Source organism: Styela clava, chromosome 3 (genome assembly GCF_964204865.1).
Source record: "Styela clava chromosome 3, kaStyClav1.hap1.2, whole genome shotgun sequence".
Classification (NCBI taxonomy): Eukaryota; Metazoa; Chordata; class Ascidiacea; order Stolidobranchia; family Styelidae; genus Styela; species Styela clava.
The window spans coordinates 10,009,468-10,029,529 of record NC_135252.1 but is presented as its reverse complement, the minus strand read 5'-3'; the positions used below and the strand labels follow the sequence as shown (position 1 = coordinate 10,029,529).

The following is a 20,062-nucleotide window of genomic DNA, read 5'->3' as shown; positions in this document are numbered from 1 at the left end:
CCACATTTAACCACTGGAAATTTCAAATCAATTGGTCCAGTAATCAAAGAGAAAAGCGACTTTTTAGGTTTTCCACTAGGTGTCCAAAAAAGTGTCAAAGAAAACAATAACATAATATTGAAACGATCGTTATGTTCACTAAGGTGTCCAACAACACAAAACGCTGATTACACGTCATTCCAAGAACACGTTCGCGCGAACCTCCTGAACCCCACCACTGGATATAAACAGTGGTGGGATTCAGCCGGTTCGCATCGGTTCTATAGAACCGTCTCGGGAAATTTTATGAGATCAGCGAACCGGTTAGCTTTACTGATTACTGTCAATGTTCTGTTTGGAACAAAACCGGCTGAAAAATATGATATTTGTGAGAAACCGGCTGACAAAATATTTGAACCCCACCACTGGATATAAAGATATGTTACGATATGACATGTTATTCTGTCAGATATCACATTGCAATGTAATGAGAAATCCTAAATTAGAATTTGACGCTGTGTTCGTATGAAACCGTCGGCGCTGATTTAGTCGTTGGCGCTGATTTACGGTTCATAAAGTAGTGAGTCTCCTTGTTTTGCGTAGCAGAGTTGAAAACATCTTTGTGATGTCATCAATCACAGGCGGTTTCCTTCTGATCACAACATGGCGGGCTGCAGACCAAAGTCACTGAGATTTCTTCCAGTGCAAGCGGCTACAAGTCCGCCATTAGAGGCATTGTTTGAACACATTTGACAATTGGGTTGTAATAAATAAGTAGGGGAACCTTTCAAAAGGAACTGGAATATAGGATAGCAGGATTTAAACACAAATCGCCGCTTGTTGCAATCATTGTGCCGTATGTGCTGTTGTTTACGATAACAAGAGAAGACGGGTACAAAAAACAGGTAGTCTATGACTTACATATTTTATTCACATGCCAGTATATTAAAAATGTCTAGCTATAATTTACGAATAACTAACTTGTCATGCCAATCGACATCACTTCTAGATGCATTTTGTGTCCTGAGGTTTCCTTCCATTTGATCATGCGCCTGCTGCGGGCCACGCTTTTCTAATTTCAGAATGCTTCCATATCAAAGGGTCGACTCTGGTATTATCTGCGTTCTCATTTTAAATTCCCTCGCATTAGTTGTTTCTTGTGAAACGAGTATTGTTCTAATAATGGAAAATTCTTAAACTTGTTTCTGTTATTGGCGATGAGAAGTACGCGCTCCGATCCCACGCTGTGTACCAGTGTTTCGGCTGATTGCTTCGACGCACTTTTCACTCCTATCGTCTGTAGTATCCAATAAACAAATGACGGTCTTTCGGGTAAAATCAATTACGGCTTGATACACGGAGCAGTATGTTTTGGGATCGAGGCCGTAATATACATCCGTTTCAATAAATACAACTTATACCCTAGGCCTAGACCAGCGTTTCCCAAACTTGTTCGGCCACGGAACACTTCCACTTTTTATCTCGCCTCGCGGAACACCAAAAAATAAAAGGGTAAAATTGATAAAGAAAAAGTTGTCAAATGCGCGGCGAAAACTAACAGAATTGTGTTAAAATACTTTAATATGATTGAATATTTTACCTGTTGCATTTATTATTAATGTTTTATTGTTTCTTAATTTAAATGGTGTATATATGAATTAATAAATTCATTTTACGATTCTATGTCGTTTACTCTCCATTACGTAGTGTTTGCCTCTAATGTTACGTCTAATGGAGATAGAAGTACTTGCTGCAATTTCGCTGCATTTATCTACTTAATGGAGTTTAGCGAAAATGAGCAATTTTTCAGGTAAAACCAGGCAAAGATGGAGGAAGAAGAGTTGACCCTTTGCCTTTATTCTTTCGGTCTACTCGTTTGCCCATAGCAAAACCAAAATGATTGCTGTAAACTTGATAATGAACTTAACAGTCGAAAAGCTAGGCCGACAGTTATCGAAAATGCCACTATCCCTCTCCAGTTAGTACGATTTAAGCCGATGGTGACGCGATATTGAACGGTAAGTTGGGCGACAACTTCACGTTCCATGGATCAGGGCTTCCCAAACTTTTGAGCTCGCGATCCCTTTTAATATATATATATATATTAAAAATTTTCGCGGCCCTTGTCCTCGTTAATAATGGTAAACAGTTCGAAATATGCGATTTTGATGTTTTGTGAAATTGGTGTTCTCTTTGCGGCACTTGAAATTCGTTTAGCGGCCCCTAGTTTGGGAAGCCCTGCCATAGATCTCCATGACGACTATTTAAGACGTCTTTTTATTCCTTTTCCACGAAACACTTCGAAGATGCTCGCGGAACACTAGTGTTCCGCGGAAAACAGTTTGGGAAACGCTGGCCTAGACGAAAGCTATTTTTTTCAATAGAAGAAAAAAAAAATGATTAGCAATACTGGTCGAACTCAATGATACCAAAACCATATATTCAGCATATCTACGTGGAAAAAGTTTGCAATCTCATCTATTGTCTTATTTGAATTGATAAACATCGGGATGATTTACCCCCTACTGTGCGCCGTGCAATAAATGCACGAAAGTGCGGTAGTTTAATTTACACACCATTTTGCGTATTGCGGCTTTGGTGATAGCAAGTAAGCTTTCTTTTGTCTGTAGTGTTTTATTCACCCGCAGTATTTGGTTTTTGTAGTGGATTGATTGAGTTTTTTCAGAGTGAGTAGTGTTTTGCAATTGGAGTCATCATTTGGTAAAATTTTACAATTAGTTTGTAATATTAGAGAAAGACCACGTAACCATGGCGTTTACAGAGGTTGACGTTTATCACCGATACCAAACTATTCAGTCTATTATCTCAAGCTCACTCATCGGACGTTTCCTACAGATTAATTTGCTTATTGCTTGACTACGGGAAGAATGCAAGAATATCTTGCAATCTTGTTTCTTCATCGCAGGCGCATTCCAGTTATTTTGCGAAGCGCCGGTTTTCTATTCGCGGTATGTTTCGCGTTCCAGAGTGGCTCAAACCGTTTGCTTTGCGCTACGTTTGCTTGTTTGTCATAGCATACATCCAATGAAAACATGAATACAGCCTGACAGCAGAACGTTTTGAAGCATTAACGGCAATGAATTATGAATCAAGTGAGATACCGGAATCAGGATACAGTTCGATTGTTTTCGTATGTGGAATTCGACGTTTATGCATTTGTTAGGTTTTTAATCGATGTATTTTTTCTACCTATCATACTGTAAGCAAATTCAGAATTTCGTTGTTGCTTCGGGTATAACAAAATTATACCGGTATTCAGGGACGCAGCCAGGATTTTCCCAACGAGGAGTTTACGGTGAAATTAAAACATTACACCAAAAGTGCTATTCACGACGACGTCATAATGCGTTTAATAAACTAAAATGCATGGTCGTTCACAGCGAAATTCCACAGTTACGTTTAGCCCGCCTCTCTTTGCCTGGCGGTGTTTGGAGAATATTTTGCAAGTCCTATTTCAAACATCGACCATTATTCCGTAGTCAGCGGGTACCCGCATTTAGAAATAAAACATTAAAAATCGCGGAAATTAGTTTTAGAGAGAACTATAACTCGCAGATGTCAGTAACGTCATGATGGTTTACATGTACAAAAAACACGCTAACATGTAGCGCCGATCAAATGCATGAAATGTGAAACTATTACTTGGAATTTATTGTTAATTGATTTGATTTTTTATTGCCATTCAATGATTATTTACATGCGCCGTGATTAGTGGCGGGTAAAATCGTATTTTTAATAGAGTTATTCGATTATTTTCAACGAACACCGAATAATGAGTATTGTCATTTTAAACAACATCAATTAGGATGTCGGCCGCCAAAACAATCGCCGTGACAATAGGTTTTTTTTCGGATTTTACTATAAGACTGAAAACTCCGTAACAATGCGACGTTTTTTTATTTCATATAACTTTGTCATAATCGAAGACTGCAGTGAATTTTTTGTCACCTCGATCGTTTCGGCGGCCGACATCCCAATTAATGTTGTTAAATTATATTAAAGTACTTTTTTCATTCAATAGCAAACGCAACAGCGGATATCGTAGTTTGGTTTTTATATTTCGGACAGAATTGTGAGTTCACATCGGCGAAGATGTTAAAGACAACTAAGGAGTGCTTTCACAACACAAATTAATTTTATTCTCATTTTTATCTTCTGTGTAGGATTTGTATCACAGTTTGTAAATTACGTGCCCAATTTTAGGCGAACAATATTATATTATCATTACTGACCCCGGGATGCGATATTTGTGACGCGGATAGTTGACATTTTTATGCTTTTAATTTTAGATCGTGTCGGTGTTACGTGTTACTTTCGTATTAAATGATACTTAAAAGCTCCGCAATTTGGTAATCTCTTGAATACTCAGTGTTGAGTATTTACGTAACTCAGCTTTGGTTTAAAACACTGATACTAAACAAATGAATAAATCGGCAATGATGGCATTTCTACGTGGTCAAAATAATATTTCTTCCCAATACCTCGAGAAATTTCCATAAGAAACACTTATTTACCTGTCTCACTTATCTGGTTCAATGTTTCTAAATTTACAAAAACGGCGTTGACACGCTTTATGCAAAATTAGGAATTGAAAAATATGACGCAAAGAGGCAAGGAATTTTTTTTTCACTTTTATCGTTTCTACCAGTTAGCGATAGTCGTCGGTGAATTCTTACACGTAACTCGATGTCAATTAATGTTATTAAATTCTGTTTTGCTTTTCAATGCGCCCTGAAGTGGTTGAGTCGGGAAACAAAAGCATATAACCCTTCTCTCCTTTTGAGCGCCCATAACGGCGGTTAAACGTTTCATGTCTGGAGAAATACGTTTAATGGAGAGAAGGGAAAATACGCCTTCCGGAATTGCAATCAATAATTACACATTCTTATTTGTCATTATCAGCTCTAACTAAAAAAGATAACATATCTTGAAGACGGAAGGACGCTTGGACCGCGAAACCATCATGCGCGATCATGAAACTACGCCGTTGCTTTTTTGTAGACGAAATTCACATCACAAAATTTTCTCAAACGACCCATGTAACCCCTCCGCCAGCTGCGCCCCTGTCAGTATTGACGCGTATGAAGCCGAATCTTTGTTGATATCAAGTTTTGGTTTAAATGAAATGGCCAACTATCAGTAATAACATGTTACTTAGAAGCCACGTCGCAGCGCTTTCGGTAATATCAATAGCGATGCAGAATAACTTGTGAAGGTACTACCGTAATGCACGGCGGTATCCATGTACTGTACCAGTTATAATTTTGTGATTCCATACCAGTACCTGAGTCTTGATCAAATGTTTGACAATTTCCGAATTAGCTGATTTGTGTTTTACACTTACAAAAAAAAAAGATTGAGACTTACCAGTCTGCCAGAACATGTCTGCATGTGCACAGCGCGACGTATTCTCTCTATTTTCTGATTTTAGGCCAACCCCATCAATATATTTGTTTGAGGTTATCTCTGAATATTACCGTTTTCACATAGAACCCTAGACAATCTATTTCTGTCAGTGTTAAATTAGGTATACTATATATATATATATATATTTCTGTATTTTATTTCTGAAAATACAGTAGTATACCAATTTTTAATTTTTAACAAATTACTTACATTCTCGTTATATGTGTTCTTTTAATATGTAAAGACAAAGCTTAAAGATTTGAATTTTCTCAATTACGGTAGGTAAGATATGCCATACTATCTTCACTTCCACAGTGTATTTATTGGAATCATGAAAACACATGGCAATAATTTATCCCCCTCTAAATTTGTCACTAATACTCTCTATCACCACCTATTGTGACATAAAATTGTCTAAAATTGGTTCAAAGGTCAACTTTGTAAAAGGTTGCTTGCTTAGTTTTCATCCAGTGTCTTTGTTTAGACAAATTATAAAATAGGATGTATTTGAATTAGGTTGTTATTCATGGCTTACAAAGATTCTATCATTATATAAACTCACGATCTTGGTTTGTAACTTGAATCTAGAATGCTATATGGGTTTGTAGTATATAAGTATATTGTGTTTCATGTATTGTCCATATTTGTTAGAAAGACTGCATATAAAAAATTGGTTGATATAGATAATTATGGCAACGTGGTACTTTTCTTTTTTAAAAACTGTGAATACACTTTTAGATACGTTATGCACACTACTAATCCCATGAGCTCAGAATTGTGCTAAACCCCACATTTTTAGGAAATGTTCATCTGGCTGGTCTAAGTTTTTTCACCATAAGTTTTAGGATGGATGAGTCAATTAGATGGCAGTTAAGGGATTTGACTTTATCGCTTCTCGGCCTTTTGGCTAAGATCAAGTGTAGTATCTGTTCTTTTCAGATTAATACCTGAAATGTGGGGTACTCCCCCACTCTTGTATTAATTTGATTTTTGTACCTCAGGGTTTGGCTTTGTGGCTTGCCACACCACTCCCACGGGTTGTCCTGGTATTGCAGTACTTCCAAGGTTCGGCCCACACTCCACATTGTGGAGATCCTTTCATTATCATGTAATAGTTAGAATATGGAGAAGTCAGTATTCCAGGTTCTTTTGAATTTTTCTGGTTTACCTGGCCAGTGTTGGATTTCAGCACATCAAAAGTTGTAAGAGCCTGATATCTGATTACTGGATTAGGCCAGAGTCTGATGAAATTTTGAAAGCTCAACCAAGCAAATTGAAATTATGACGGCAAAATTATGTATAGCCTTTCCTCGATTCCATTATGCTGTTATGATAAGATGATAAATTGTTTGCTATCAGGCTATGGAAAGATCAATCTCAGTTATTGCAGTATTGAAAAACATAGTTCAGATTACATAATAGTATTTTATTTAGATAACATCTAGCTTCTTGAGCTTTCATTACAGCAATATGTATTTCATAAGTGTAAATTTCTTCCAAACTTTCATATTAATCTTTTCTATAGTTTACATTCTGGTCTGCATGATTTAACGCTAGTCATAAATATATCGCTAAAAATATGCATTTTTAGAATATTTTTGTGGGTTTAATGATAAACATACATACATACAATATTTTTCATCCTGTACTATCTTGTGTGATTAAGTCCATTGTGTTGCAGTGTTGAGAGGATTACTGTTGAAATTTTTATTTATCCACAACATCATTCAGTCATTACGAGATGTTAGCGATTCTTCATTGCATTACAGTCAGTCAGTATATGGGTCTCTCTGTAGCCTAGATCTATTTCCCAGCAGAGGAAACAAGTAAATCCAAATTATGTAATTAAAGTTTTATAGTTTTCTAGAAATGTATAATACAACACATAAAATATAAATTATATGGTACCCAACATAATTTGCTTGTTAGTCAGTAAAAGCTAATGAATTTTAGGCTACTTGGCTACTACGATTTTTCACCGGTTCACCTTCTGCCTGCTATTCTGCTTATACCTGAACCATATTCTCCTGGTAAAATGATATCAGACTCACGATCATGAAGCTGAAAAAAACCTGCCAGATTCTATTAATGATTTGCTTCATCTCTTTCAATTGATTCGAGAAGAAATTTTGTTTCAATGCTCGGTACCAGTATTTTCTTAACACTGACTTATGACTGTATGAATCATAGTTCATTATTCAATATATATTCTAGTGATATAAGGCAGTCTAAGGCCTAATCTTGTAATAAGTTGATGTTGAGTATCTTGTTAAGAATGCTCACAACATATGGCTTTGCTCCTTAAAATTTGTTCCATACATTTTTACACATTTCGTATGGCAGTAAATAAGTATGGATTGAGTTAATCGAGATAAGTCTGGCTATAACTTTGACAACTCTTTGACCTATTTTTGTATTATTGTTTGGTTTAAATGATATTCATCTTCTGCCCAGATTGATTTTATTAATTTTAAATTTATAAGCTAGGTTTTAACTCAACGGTTTTCAATAGCTTTTTGATGAAAAACAAGCATGAAAATTTCTATATGAGGATCTGATTTTTAAAAAGTATCAGTTATCGGAAAATAATACTGCAATGTTTAGCAAATTTAGTACGATACTGCAACAGGCAGTAGATGCTTTAGCTCCAGAAGCAACACCAATTGAAGACTTTGTTTATCACTGGAAATGTATCACAAATTTTTACGTTGAAAATACAGACGAAAAATGTCCTGTAAGTTTACATGAATTTTTTAGGTCTAGTGAAGTGAACATCATATCTGGTTAAATAACGCCAAACAAAAATGTATTGTGAAATACAGCCCAAATTCTAATTTAAAAAAAAAAAATATAAGTCTGTGTCACATGGAACGTTATACCGGTTCCCTATTTAGTACGGGACACATAACATTACCTGCTTAGTTGAAAATTGAGTGCCAGTAGGTTTGATTTTGACTAAGACGCGTCTGCGAAAAATTTAATTTCGCGTTAAACAGACTTTTTTAAAAACATGAAAATTTCACACCACACTTTTATTTGGCATTTATTTAAGCAGTAACGGCGTTCATTTTACATCACAATTTTGTTTGGCATATTTAAGTAGTTACAGCGTTTACTTCGCCAGAAATTTTTTTTATTGTTTGATTATTTGGTAGCTAAAAACATGGGCCTTTCATTGGCCCAAAGTGTTATAATATTATTTAATTCATATTTTAGGTGAATTCGACGAACATTCCTTCTCACATGCAACAAATGTTGGTGATTCTGGTGGAAGAAGAAGCTGAAAGGGAAGTTGGAAACACAGGACCATGTATGGAATATTTATTACAGGTATTTGGCATAAATTAAGTTTATTCCACGTGCATGCAAAATTGACATGTTAATTTTTGATCCATTTGTCTTTGAGTCAATGGCATAATGATACCACTATTGCTTGTTTGGAACTGGTAGGTTACTTGTATTGATTGTGCCTACGTATCTGACATTTAACAATTTTCTTTTCTTAAAAGCATAAATTGCTGGAGACTTTGCACACGTTAGGAAGAGCTGATTGTCCACCTGGAATGAAGCAGCAAGTTCTCAGATTTTTCACAAGTTTACTTGGAAGAATTCAGCAACCTCTGTTACCCCACATAAATGTTCACAGGTAAATATCTTCAATACTTGAAAACATTGATCATATTTGTGTTGTGCTGACCTAGACATTGCCTAGGTTTATTGTCGGTTGATCTATTTGATCTAACCTTTTAAATTGATTTTATTCATATCAGGAATGTTACTATTCTGTATTTTCATTTACTGTCGATTTAACAATTTTTTTTCATTGTCTTTCAATTTGTTTTCATTGGTTATCAAAAGTTTTCTTTGTAAAACAGCTAAACACCAAGATGGTGTAAAGTTTTTGTTTTGTTCTTTCCTGTCAGTCGCACCTATATTTGTATATATCATGATTTTTTTTAAAGGCTCAAATGCATTACTTGGTAAAATTTACTACCGTACCCTTATCTTTATTAATTTTATATTATTATGGCAATAAAAGAGAAAATACTAATTTAATGGTCAAGATATCTAATTTGTACCTGTGCATTCACTACTAATAAAATGTGATCATGTATTACTTTTGATTTCAGGCCAGTTTCCAGGTTAGTTAGAGTGTGTGGAGAAGTTGCTGCAGCCCCAACAGAATCTGAAGAAATTGCATTCCTATGTACTGTGTGTGCAAGATTGAAACAGGAACCTCATTTAGCTCATTTGTTTTTGAGAGGAAAAGAAGACCCAAAGGTATTGATAATAATAATTCTGGAAATTATAAAATCTGTTCTTGTTTACTTTTCCTATTTCTATAAACAATGTACAAATGATGTTTGATTTTTGTTATTTTCGATTCATTTTCAGCCAGTAAGAGCAAATATTCTGTTTGTTTCTTCATATCTCCAACCTTCTTAAATAATTAATCAAAATCCAGAGCATGGACTTGAATAGCAAGTTTCCTGTTCTTTCAAGCTAACTTGGATAAGCTTGTTTATAAGAACTTTGCCAGCAAATGTAACTGAAATATTTTTTTAAGAGTTCATGTTACTAGAATTTATTTATCATAAATATTTCTTCATATGTAGCTTCTTTGAATTGTAGTAATTTGGCTATTGAGAAAATTCTAAGTTGGAGGAATCATTATTCTTGAGTAATCTCTATTAGGTATTATTTTCATCATTTGCCAGTCTGATTCTAAGAGTAACAATATTCGTAATTCTGTAAAATATTTTAGATATGAGGAAGAAGGAATTAGTTACTTTACTTCCAAGCTCCATCATTGGGTAATATTCGTTTAAAACTGTGCTTAGATCAGAATTTGATAGTTTTTATATCATACTATGTGTTATCATTATATTCCATACAATGCTGAATTCATAAAATGTAAAAATTTTCCAGTTGAAAAATAAGAAAAAAGAGGATTCCCCTGTCGTTCAAGGGACAAGTGGAAATAATGCAGACCAAGAAAAACCAACTACAGACCCTACTGGAAAAGTTAATACAACTCCGGATAAAACTGCATCCGCCCCTTCCACCAGTACAAAAGATACAAAAAATAGTCCTTCGTTGCATTCTTACACTACAAAAAGAGAAGGTTATGACCTTGTGGACTCTTTATTGAACTTGACTAAGTCTGAAGATGGACGAGTAGCTGTGAAAGCTTGCGAAGGAATCATGCTCCTTGTTTCACTTGAACACAAGGATGCTGCTCGAGCAATTGTACAAGATACTGCACTGTGTTATTTATTGAATCTAAGGTGACTTTGTTTATGTTTTGTTGAGGTTGTATCCATCTTTTTCATGTAACACTTGTTATCAATTCACTTAATTTTACGAAACCAAATTTGACATTAAACAAGAGGGCGATGCTCAAATGTATGGATACGAAGGCACATTGAAATGGTATGGATTGCAATCTGTCATCGTATACTTCCGGTAGCCTACAACAGTGTTCATGAGAAGTTTTTGAATTAAATTATTAGCATTTCAGGGAGAAATACAATCTTCAACCACTGGAAATTTCAAAGCAATTGGTTCAGTAGTTAATGAGAAAAGATTTTTTCATAACGATAAGAAGAAATATCCCAACAATAACAACAACATAATAACGAAACGATCTATATATATCTATATTTTTGTGTCAAAAAGAAGTACCGATATTATAAGAGCAATAATTTTGGCTATCTGAGTATTTAAAAAATATTAATTATTATGTTATTATAGTGATAAAATCGCAATTACTTTGTGTTAGGTGCGATGCCTTGAACTTATTAACTATTATCCACTTTTACATCTTGCTATAATACCTCTTCAGTTCAGCAGTGACTGGATCGCAATATTTAATTTAGGTAATTTTCAATGTGAAATGACCATCAGAGATATTTGGTTCGACATTAAGTCCTATTCAAGTTTTCACTCCCATTTCAGATTGTCATCTCTCTTTGCTGCAATTCCTGAAAATGTAGATCCAGTTGATATTGACGCCGTGGAAGCTAAATGGGGATTAGATGCTCGAACCGATGACAGTCATCGATTTTCTGGGAAGCGGGCTCTGATCTCATTTTTATCTTGGTTCGACTATTGTGATCGACTAATCTCAGAAGGAAACTCGGTAAGTTTCTTCAGATTTTTGTAGACCTATTGTGAGATTTGAAAAGTTGATGGTATTCTAGCCGAACAGCTAACTGATACCTACAACAGTGCTGTATTTCTTGAGCTGTTACTTGTGCATAGGTATTGTTTTAGTAAGGCATAATTTATGCACATGAACATGAAGCAGAGACTGAACATATATTTGCATTACTTAGTTCAATTTTTATTGATTTACATTAATTTCTGCTAATTCTTTAATAATAATTTATTCGATTCTGGCTATCTTTAGCTGCGAATTTCTTGAAAAATAGTTGGTGCTATGCTATTTTTTTATGTGATTTTAGTTGGTGCCATATTGGTATGCGATTGAGATCGCGTTAAGCAAGTGAGATCGCATACCAAAGTGGCATCGAATAGTCGAGTCATGATTTTCATTATATTAAATTCAAAATTTATTAGATTTTAATATTTATATCATTATATTGCAGCAAGAGTGTCGGGAGCTTCTTGCAAAGTCAATGAAAGAACAATTTTTTGGATTAACTTTGTCACCATTACTTTGTGCAACAAATGAACACACGATACTTACTGCCACATCTATATTCACTAAGCTATTTCGATCAGTCGAATGTAAAGAACTCCTCAGAGAAATGCTAAACTTTTTATTAGCTGTGTCAAATGAAGAGGTTTGTTTTATTTTAAACATTTCTATTTAGTTTGAATTAGATCTCCAAATATTTTTTCGAATCGCTATCACTTTCCTTTCTCAATACAATACTATTGAATAATATATTGACCTCCTTCAACAATGGTGCAAGTGTCTGACATTTTAATAATAAACTTCAATTTCGATGATAAATACCCTACATCTCATAGCATGGAATTGGAATTATGACCAAGTATGCCATGAATAGAATCAAATTCTTTTTAGTTCTTGAATAATAAATTTCTCTGAATCTAAGCCTTTTATTATAATTTATGTAAATTGAGAGGTTTTTCGATTATTTTTGGTGGGAATTTTTTTCAAAACTAAATCTCAAGCATGTAAAAGCATTATTATTCTGATTTAAAAGAAATTATTCATTCAAATGGTGCCCGCAAAGCTACTTTATTTGAGATAAATGAATTATTAAGCAAACTTATAACATCAATTCACACAATACAATTATATTTAGCTCTCAATTAGCACTTTTCATAAATTAAAGAAGTGTGAGAGAGTATGAAAGGACACTTTTCACAAAGACTGTTTCTGAATGTTTTTCTTGCATTATAGTTTAAACAGTTGCTATGTGACATTTGCCTTTTAGCATTGTCCAGCATCTGGATTATCTCCTTTACAGATTGTCATGTTTCTCTACTCCTGACCTTTGAGGGCGTAGAATTCTGACTCTGGGAATTTCGTATTTTTGATTTTATTTTTTGGAAAATACGACATTTTGACACACATTCCAATACCAAAAATTACTTGACGAAGTTGACGCCACAGCTCTGATTCTTAAACCAAATAGAAACAGCTGACTTATAGTCCTTTTTTTCCTTTATTCTCTGAACATTTTTTGAGAAAGAAGGTGACAAGATTGCAAAACCACACCTTTCCTTTCCATAGTCTGTATAATATTGTTTATTCCACACAGCATATCTGAATGATAAATTTCTGTGCTCTTTAGATGAAAGTATTTGCTCAGAGCAGGGGGTATGTAACAGGTGGCCCTCGGGCAACAACCCGGCTCAACACTCGTATTTTTCCCCATCAAGCATAAAATCTGAATCCAAAGTTGTTTAACAAGTTGCTCACATGTGCAAAAATACATACTGATTTTTGTTCTTGTCGCTTCGTTGAATCCTTCACCGCTTTGCTCTGTGCCTTTATTTTATTTATTGTAAGGCTGAGCGATAGCCGTATTCTCTTTTTTTGTGTGGCCCAGCTAGATGTCCGAAGTTGGTTATATGGCCTGCTGACAAAAAATGTTGCACATCACTGACTTAAAGCATATTTTACCTTGCTATTGTTACTTCTAGTCTGTACCATCACTGTTGCTGCGAATACTTGAAAGATGCGATCATTTATCTGATGAGATCACCATTGTATCACTTCAATTATTTGAAACTGTACTAAGGAAAAACGATCCGATAGCAATGGATGAACTTGTAATAAAATATTTGCTACAACGTGGATATCATGCTGAAAATCCTGGTAAGAAACATTGTGTTTACTTTGAATATTTTCCCAAAAGATTATTCTGTTAAATATTTTTTCTGATTGTAATGTTAGTTTATAGTCCTTACGCTTGGAATGAGTTTATCTATTAGACTTAAAACTGAGAACTGGAAATACATATTATGATGCCAGTTCTAGGACAACATAAATGAATTTTCCGATAAAACACTGCCATTTAAAAAGTTGCAACTGTAACTACCGGTATGTCCAACATGAATGAGTTAATAAGAATCCATTCCTAAGTTAGTGTTCGATTTATTTTCTGATTGTACCTATGAGGTCTTGCAGGTACAAAATTGTTTTATACCATATCGAGTTTACTGATTAGTATCATGATTATTAAAAACTGTGGTTATGTATTGTAGTAATGTTTCAGAAATTTTATATCTGAACTATTGCCTAAACATGTCATGGATCCTGTAATATTTTGATACAATGTTTAAATTTTGTTCCTGTCTTTCTTCGCTGAAATGTAATAAGTGGATTTAGTTGGGGAAATAATAGCGGACTTCAGACTGAAATTTGTTAAAAAAAAACAGCAAAATAACTGATAAGTTTCAGGTTATCGTTTTTTGTGATTCTGCTTTTAAAAGGGAACTGTGTTCACGCCACTAAAACACCTTCTTATACAATGATGTTCCTAACAAACTTTTAACAGGTAATATAGTAATACAAACAGATGCTGCTGAATTAGAATGGGATTTAGAACCTGGATTAGAAGTATCTGCAGCTAATTCAACAGAAACGCAAAGAACTGGATCACAATCTGAACATGATACACAACAAGGTAATAATAATTTCATATATCAACTGACAAGTAAAACCTAGAATAATGCAATATGGCTGGGAAAATTTCACATTATTATGGTCTCCTCATTTCTCGGTACTCCGGTAGTGTGTGTACCAGGTTAGGGTTAGGCCATAATCTTATTCCGATTTCCCTTATTTTAGTTCTATTACGAGTTCGGGGACTGTCTGTGTTAGCCAAGTGAATATACCCCCTGCCCATCCTATAGATTTCAGTTCCTTTACACAACTTGATGTAAAGTAGGCGAACGAAATTAGTTACCTCCATATTTGTACACACACTTCTGGAGCGCCCGATTTACAATGCATTATTCGAAGTGGTATGCATTGATACTAAACGATTAAAGGTAGGGAAACAACAAAATATAGTTGAGGGGATATATCTACTGTTCTATCATGTTAATGTGATGCTTAATAAGCAATATACTTAGTCAGTGTGATCAGGGAAGCATCTCTTTATTAGTCAAATCCTAGAAGTATGTTTGTGGCAAGGATAACTTATATATAGCTCTTAGCATAGTTGTGATCACTCTGGAATTCTTTTCTCATAATTCTCTTCGCATTTAGTTGAGGGCTTCCTACTTTGCTTAGAACACTTTCGAAAAGGATTCTACATATGAGTTTACAGGAAAAACATTTTTGCATTGATCCATTTTGCAGTGTTTATTTGGATTTAAATTAATGAAGCGTATATTTGGTGCTCCCGTAGTATGTGTACCAGGTTAGGGTTAGGCCATAATTTTGATTTACCTTATTTTAGTTCTATTACGAGTTCGGGGACTGTCTGTGTCAGCCAAGTGAATACCCCCCCGGGCCATAGGTTTCTGTCCCTTTACACAACTTGATGTAAAATAGGCGAACAAAATTAGTTACCTCCATATTGGTACACACACTTCTGGAGCGCAGTGAATTTGGTTAAATATGAATGTATTTATGCCTGATTAAATATTTTATTTTCAGCGATGAATGTAGCCAAATTCAATCCTCGTTTACATGTGCAACAAGCTGTCAATTGTTATTTAAATGTTCTCCCAGAAGCTGCTAAATCATCACAAACATTTGATGATGACTCAGGGTTTGTTTTTTGTTTTATAAATAAAGTTTGTAAATGTATGCTTCCAGGCGTTACAGTCAGAATTTAATGCCAACATGATTAGAATACCAACAGAAAATGCTTTCCATTTTAGTGGTGCCCAAAATTTATCAAATATTAGAATTAGAATATTAGATTTAGTTGATTCTTGATTTTGGTAAAATTGAATTTTTTCATTTTGATCTTGCTATTATAAGCATTTGACATGTGAGAGATAAAAATGACACTTCATTTTGCTATAAATCAAAACGAAGTTTTCCTCAACTATTTGCATTTCTAAATTAAGTATCTACAAATTTGAATCTGTAACTTTCTCTGTGGAAAAAAATATAACTTGAATATATTTGACATTTCAATGTTACTTACCACTAAATTTGGAATAATAATTTAAGTGATTTTGGTCATCACTGTACATTATTAATATCTGAATAGTTTGGTATTCTACAATTTATACAATTGTTTTGTGAAATTTAAAATGGCCTTTCCTCATAGCTCCATTTCATTTTCAAGTATGATTTGACTAAACTGAGTAGTTAATTCGTGATTTATTTGGTCACAACAAAAGAGTGTAAAAATGTCTTGTATTTGCTGATCAGTAAACAACTCCACTTGTATCAAATGTTGTATTTCAATAAACATAACCAAAATAGTGAGAAAATCGAAATCTTTGTTCCCTTAATCCCTTCCAACTGCTAACTGCATTTATTTAGCAGACATGACAGTTATCTGAGAGAAGCACACAGAATGTATAGAGATGTTCAGTATGTTTGCAGTCAATTTAACTGGCCAAAAGAATTTGATAATCCTGATCGATGTCCTGCTGTAAATAATTTTAATGAAGGTATGCTATTCCATTACATAATTGCATTATTTCAAGTTTTCAAGTTTTCGTCTTTCAAGTAATTTTCATGGTAACAATTTTTTATGTGACCAATTTACTCATTTTACTTTTATAAGCAATTATTAAAAAGTGGTTATAAGTGATGGTGGTATTTTGGTGGTAAGTCGTAAAGATAAACAGTCAATTTATTTAATTGCTCAAAACAGGGCGCTCCAGAAGTGTGTATACCAAATCCAATATGGAGGTAACTAATTTTGTTCGCCCACTTTACATCAAGTTGTGTAAAGAAACGGAATCCTATGTGCAGGGAGTATATTCACTTGGCTAACACAAACAGTTCTCGAACTTGTAAATTGTAATAGAACTGAAATAAGGAAAATCTGAATAAAATTATGGCCTAACCCTAGCCTGGTACACAAACTGCGGGAGTACCCAAAACAGTAGTCGTGTCGCTTTGAGAATCATGAATGCCCATGAAAAAATATTATGGAGTTCGGGCTCTGAGTGGATTGCTCAGATCTTTATTTGATATGACCATTAGTAGACTACATAGACTACAAAGTCAAGTAGTGTCATAGGAAATTATTTATAGACTAAAAGGTGACACTTTGAATGTTTTATCAGCAAAAAGATGATTATATGAGATGTGCATCCTTTTTTGTTTTGGGACAATGAAGGCTGCATTTTGATGAAAATTATTTTTTTTTGAGATTGTTTCGAACATTGTCTTAGAACAATGTTCTATTCTAGTGATAAACACTTCTACATAAAAGTAGCTTATTAAGAGGAACACATATATCAAAACCACTTCATAAGTGTTTGTTACATTTTACATGGCTATTTAATAGTCACTCGTTGATCAAAGTTGCCTTTGCTTTGAAGTCAGTATATTAATTTCAATGCTTTCATATTGCAGGACCTTTTCTTCGAATGCTTTTAAGCAAAATATCTCGCATTCTTGACCAACCTTATGAAGTTAATCTAGTTGTAACTTCAATTGCCTCAAGATTATGTTTGATGCCGCATCCTTTACTACATGAATATTTTGTTGATCCTCTCACGCCACTACGACCGAACGTTAAGACCTTATACAATACGATACAGGTATTTTAATACTACGATTTTATATCTATAATACATAAAGAAAAGTTATTCGATTGAACATCTTCCATGGCTCTGTTATTAGTAACAGGCTGTATGACATTCTTTGAGACTGATGATCTTAGTAAACATAAATTTTCCTCTGAATGATTTGTGATATAGAATCATCCAGATTCAATGAAGAAAATTTATTTCAGTATTATTGCTATTATTTTGAAATGATGATTGAATATGAGTGTAAAAGTTAGGTACACTATGCCAAACGAGAAAATTCTGATTATTACAAACCCAGTATATATGTGTAAATGACTGTTTGAACCAAACTACGTTTCAAGCCAGGTTCAAATATACATACATTGGTGAATTGAATGAATTTTTTTTATGTTTTTAGCACATCATCACAGAAATGATGGCGAGATTCGCTCGCTTCCCAAATTTTAAACATAAGTTGTTGTTAGCAAGAAAATCATTGATTGGAAATAACGAGTCTCCCATCAAGACATTATCAAGTAAGTAATCAGTGATTATAAATACACACCTGAGTATAAGTAATTATCTTGCAGTAGTTTTTTAAAAAAAAATTCGGGCTTTTAAAATTTATTTTAGGCTTAGTTAATATTGAATACATGGTGGATTTTCATATGCTCGGTAGAAGGCTTGAGAAAAATTGTTGCCAGATTTATTTTATGCGACGATTTCTCATGCCTTTCTCTCGATCGAGGTTCCATGTACAAGCATCCAATGATGTGTGAGGAGCTTCTATTATTGAATAGGCCAGAATTTTAAACCCTCAGGGCTCTTCTTGATTTCCAGATGGACCTGCTAGCTATTACGGTCTAACTTAGCAATTTGAAATTGCGGAACCCTTCTTTTGAATATTCTTGACTTACCTCCCTGAGGATATCCCTAGGATTCGATATTGCTGTTCGTATTTGTCAAAATAAGATATTTTGATTACAGTACAACTTTTAACAAATTATTTCATTCACAGGCTCTCCTCCACCACACACTGTGAAAGGAGGACACGAACATTCATTTTTACTGGAAGGTTCTATCGTTTTGGAAGAATTTTGTAAAGAATTATCTGCTATTTTGTTCGTAAAACACCATGCATCATCCGCAACTACATAGATGTTAACGATGCTTGGTTTTACAAAGATCGGGGATTTGCAATATTACTCGGTTTTGCAGATGAGTGGGAATGAAATGCTGTGATCATGTTTTGCCATAGTTTGTCATTATTTATATTTATTGGAAATTAGAAGAATACTTGTCGAGTAGTGTTTTTTGGATTCAAATTATTACTACAATATTGTTTTCATTGTCACTATTATGTTACAAAATATTCGCAAAAGTCAAAATGTTGGCGTTGTCAAAATGTTGCAAAATTTTCGGTCAAATGTCTGATTACATGAATTGCATCAACTCTTATCAGTTGGAATGAATGAATTATGTTTGGGTTTGTATATGACACCCCGCTTTTTGATTTGAGTATATACGAAGAAAAGCTGATGTATTTGTTTCGAGTTATTGTACATCAACTTGATAGTTCTCTAATTATGACTCTGGTGATTCTAAATTTCTCTGATACACATATTAAAGCTACTACCGGTATTTTGTTCTGTGACGCACGCGACTTTTCAAATCATAGCAGAAAACCCTATTTTACCTTCTAAAATATAGAAGATTTTAGTCATATTTTGTGCCAAATTTTTTTTAATAAAGCTGTTGCACCACATTAAAAATGAAAAATAATTGTCGAGATCTTGATCCCCATGGGTGCTATTCAAAAGCTACTTGTGTTAATAAAATGAAAAGCTACTGGGAGAGAACACTTTTCCAATCTTTTCTGAAAAACACCCAGTCAGTTGGCTTCTAATTTGATTCATTGGGTTTTGAATTACAATTACTCAGTGATATTGTAGTAATGTGTCCATTAGTTTTACATACAATTACTTCTCGCCAAGGCTACACCTTGCTAAAGTAATGTAGGAATGTAACTGCCTGCAACATTTTTTCTTTTTTTAAGTTATATCGTTGGTGAAGATATATTTCCATCGGCCTGACAGATTCACAAGTGCTTTTAAACTAGTGTGCAATGCATTTGCACTCTGATATGAATTGTATTTTATCGCACTATTGATATTATAATGTAAAGTTTTAGCAGAAAATAAAGATTGAAGTATAAAATTTGTGAGTAAATTTATATTAAACACACTTCAGTAAGGAAAGAGATGCATATATGTTCCCCAATCGCCTGCACCAAGATTTTGGAATGCCCATGTGAGCGGTTACTGTACTTAGTTGTCAACAAATTCTATGCGAGCTTGAAAGGTTACCGAAATGTGTTTTTCCTCGAGTGAAGAGAAAAAGAATGAGCAAAACTATTTTGTAAGATTGGGATACAGGTCCCTTCAACTGCAGTCTCAAACTAATTCTTCCTGCCGACTACAAAATTATGATAGTAGCCTGC

The 20,062-nt window shown here is 34.2% G+C and overlaps 1 protein-coding gene and 1 non-coding gene across 3 annotated transcripts; both read left to right on the top strand.

Moving 5' to 3' along the window:
* The first annotated feature begins 6,293 nt into the window (after positions 1–6,293).
* LOC120343591 (U2 spliceosomal RNA) lies at positions 6,294–6,487 on the top strand. The gene has a single exon (XR_005569651.2). It is a non-coding gene; the product is annotated as a U2 spliceosomal RNA (small nuclear RNA).
* Positions 6,488–7,843: 1,356 nt separating this feature from the next.
* Positions 7,844–19,779, top strand: LOC120341978 (FHF complex subunit HOOK interacting protein 2A-like). Of its 2 annotated transcripts, none has more exons than XM_039410597.2 (14): positions 7,844–8,140; positions 8,623–8,736; positions 8,916–9,052; positions 9,537–9,687; positions 10,336–10,694; positions 11,365–11,548; positions 12,018–12,215; positions 13,549–13,723; positions 14,406–14,534; positions 15,515–15,629; positions 16,358–16,488; positions 17,405–17,592; positions 17,981–18,098; positions 18,581–19,779. In XM_039410597.2, the coding sequence occupies exons 1-14, from the start codon at positions 8,003–8,005 to the stop codon at positions 18,718–18,720; spliced, it is 2,277 nt and encodes a 758-aa protein (XP_039266531.1). In that variant the 5' UTR covers positions 7,844–8,002; the 3' UTR covers positions 18,721–19,779. The 2 variants fall into 2 exon arrangements, with proteins under 2 accessions (XP_039266531.1, XP_039266532.1); XM_039410598.2 differs by having other exon boundaries at positions 7,845–8,140; positions 16,361–16,488.
* Positions 19,780–20,062: the final 283 nt, after the last annotated feature.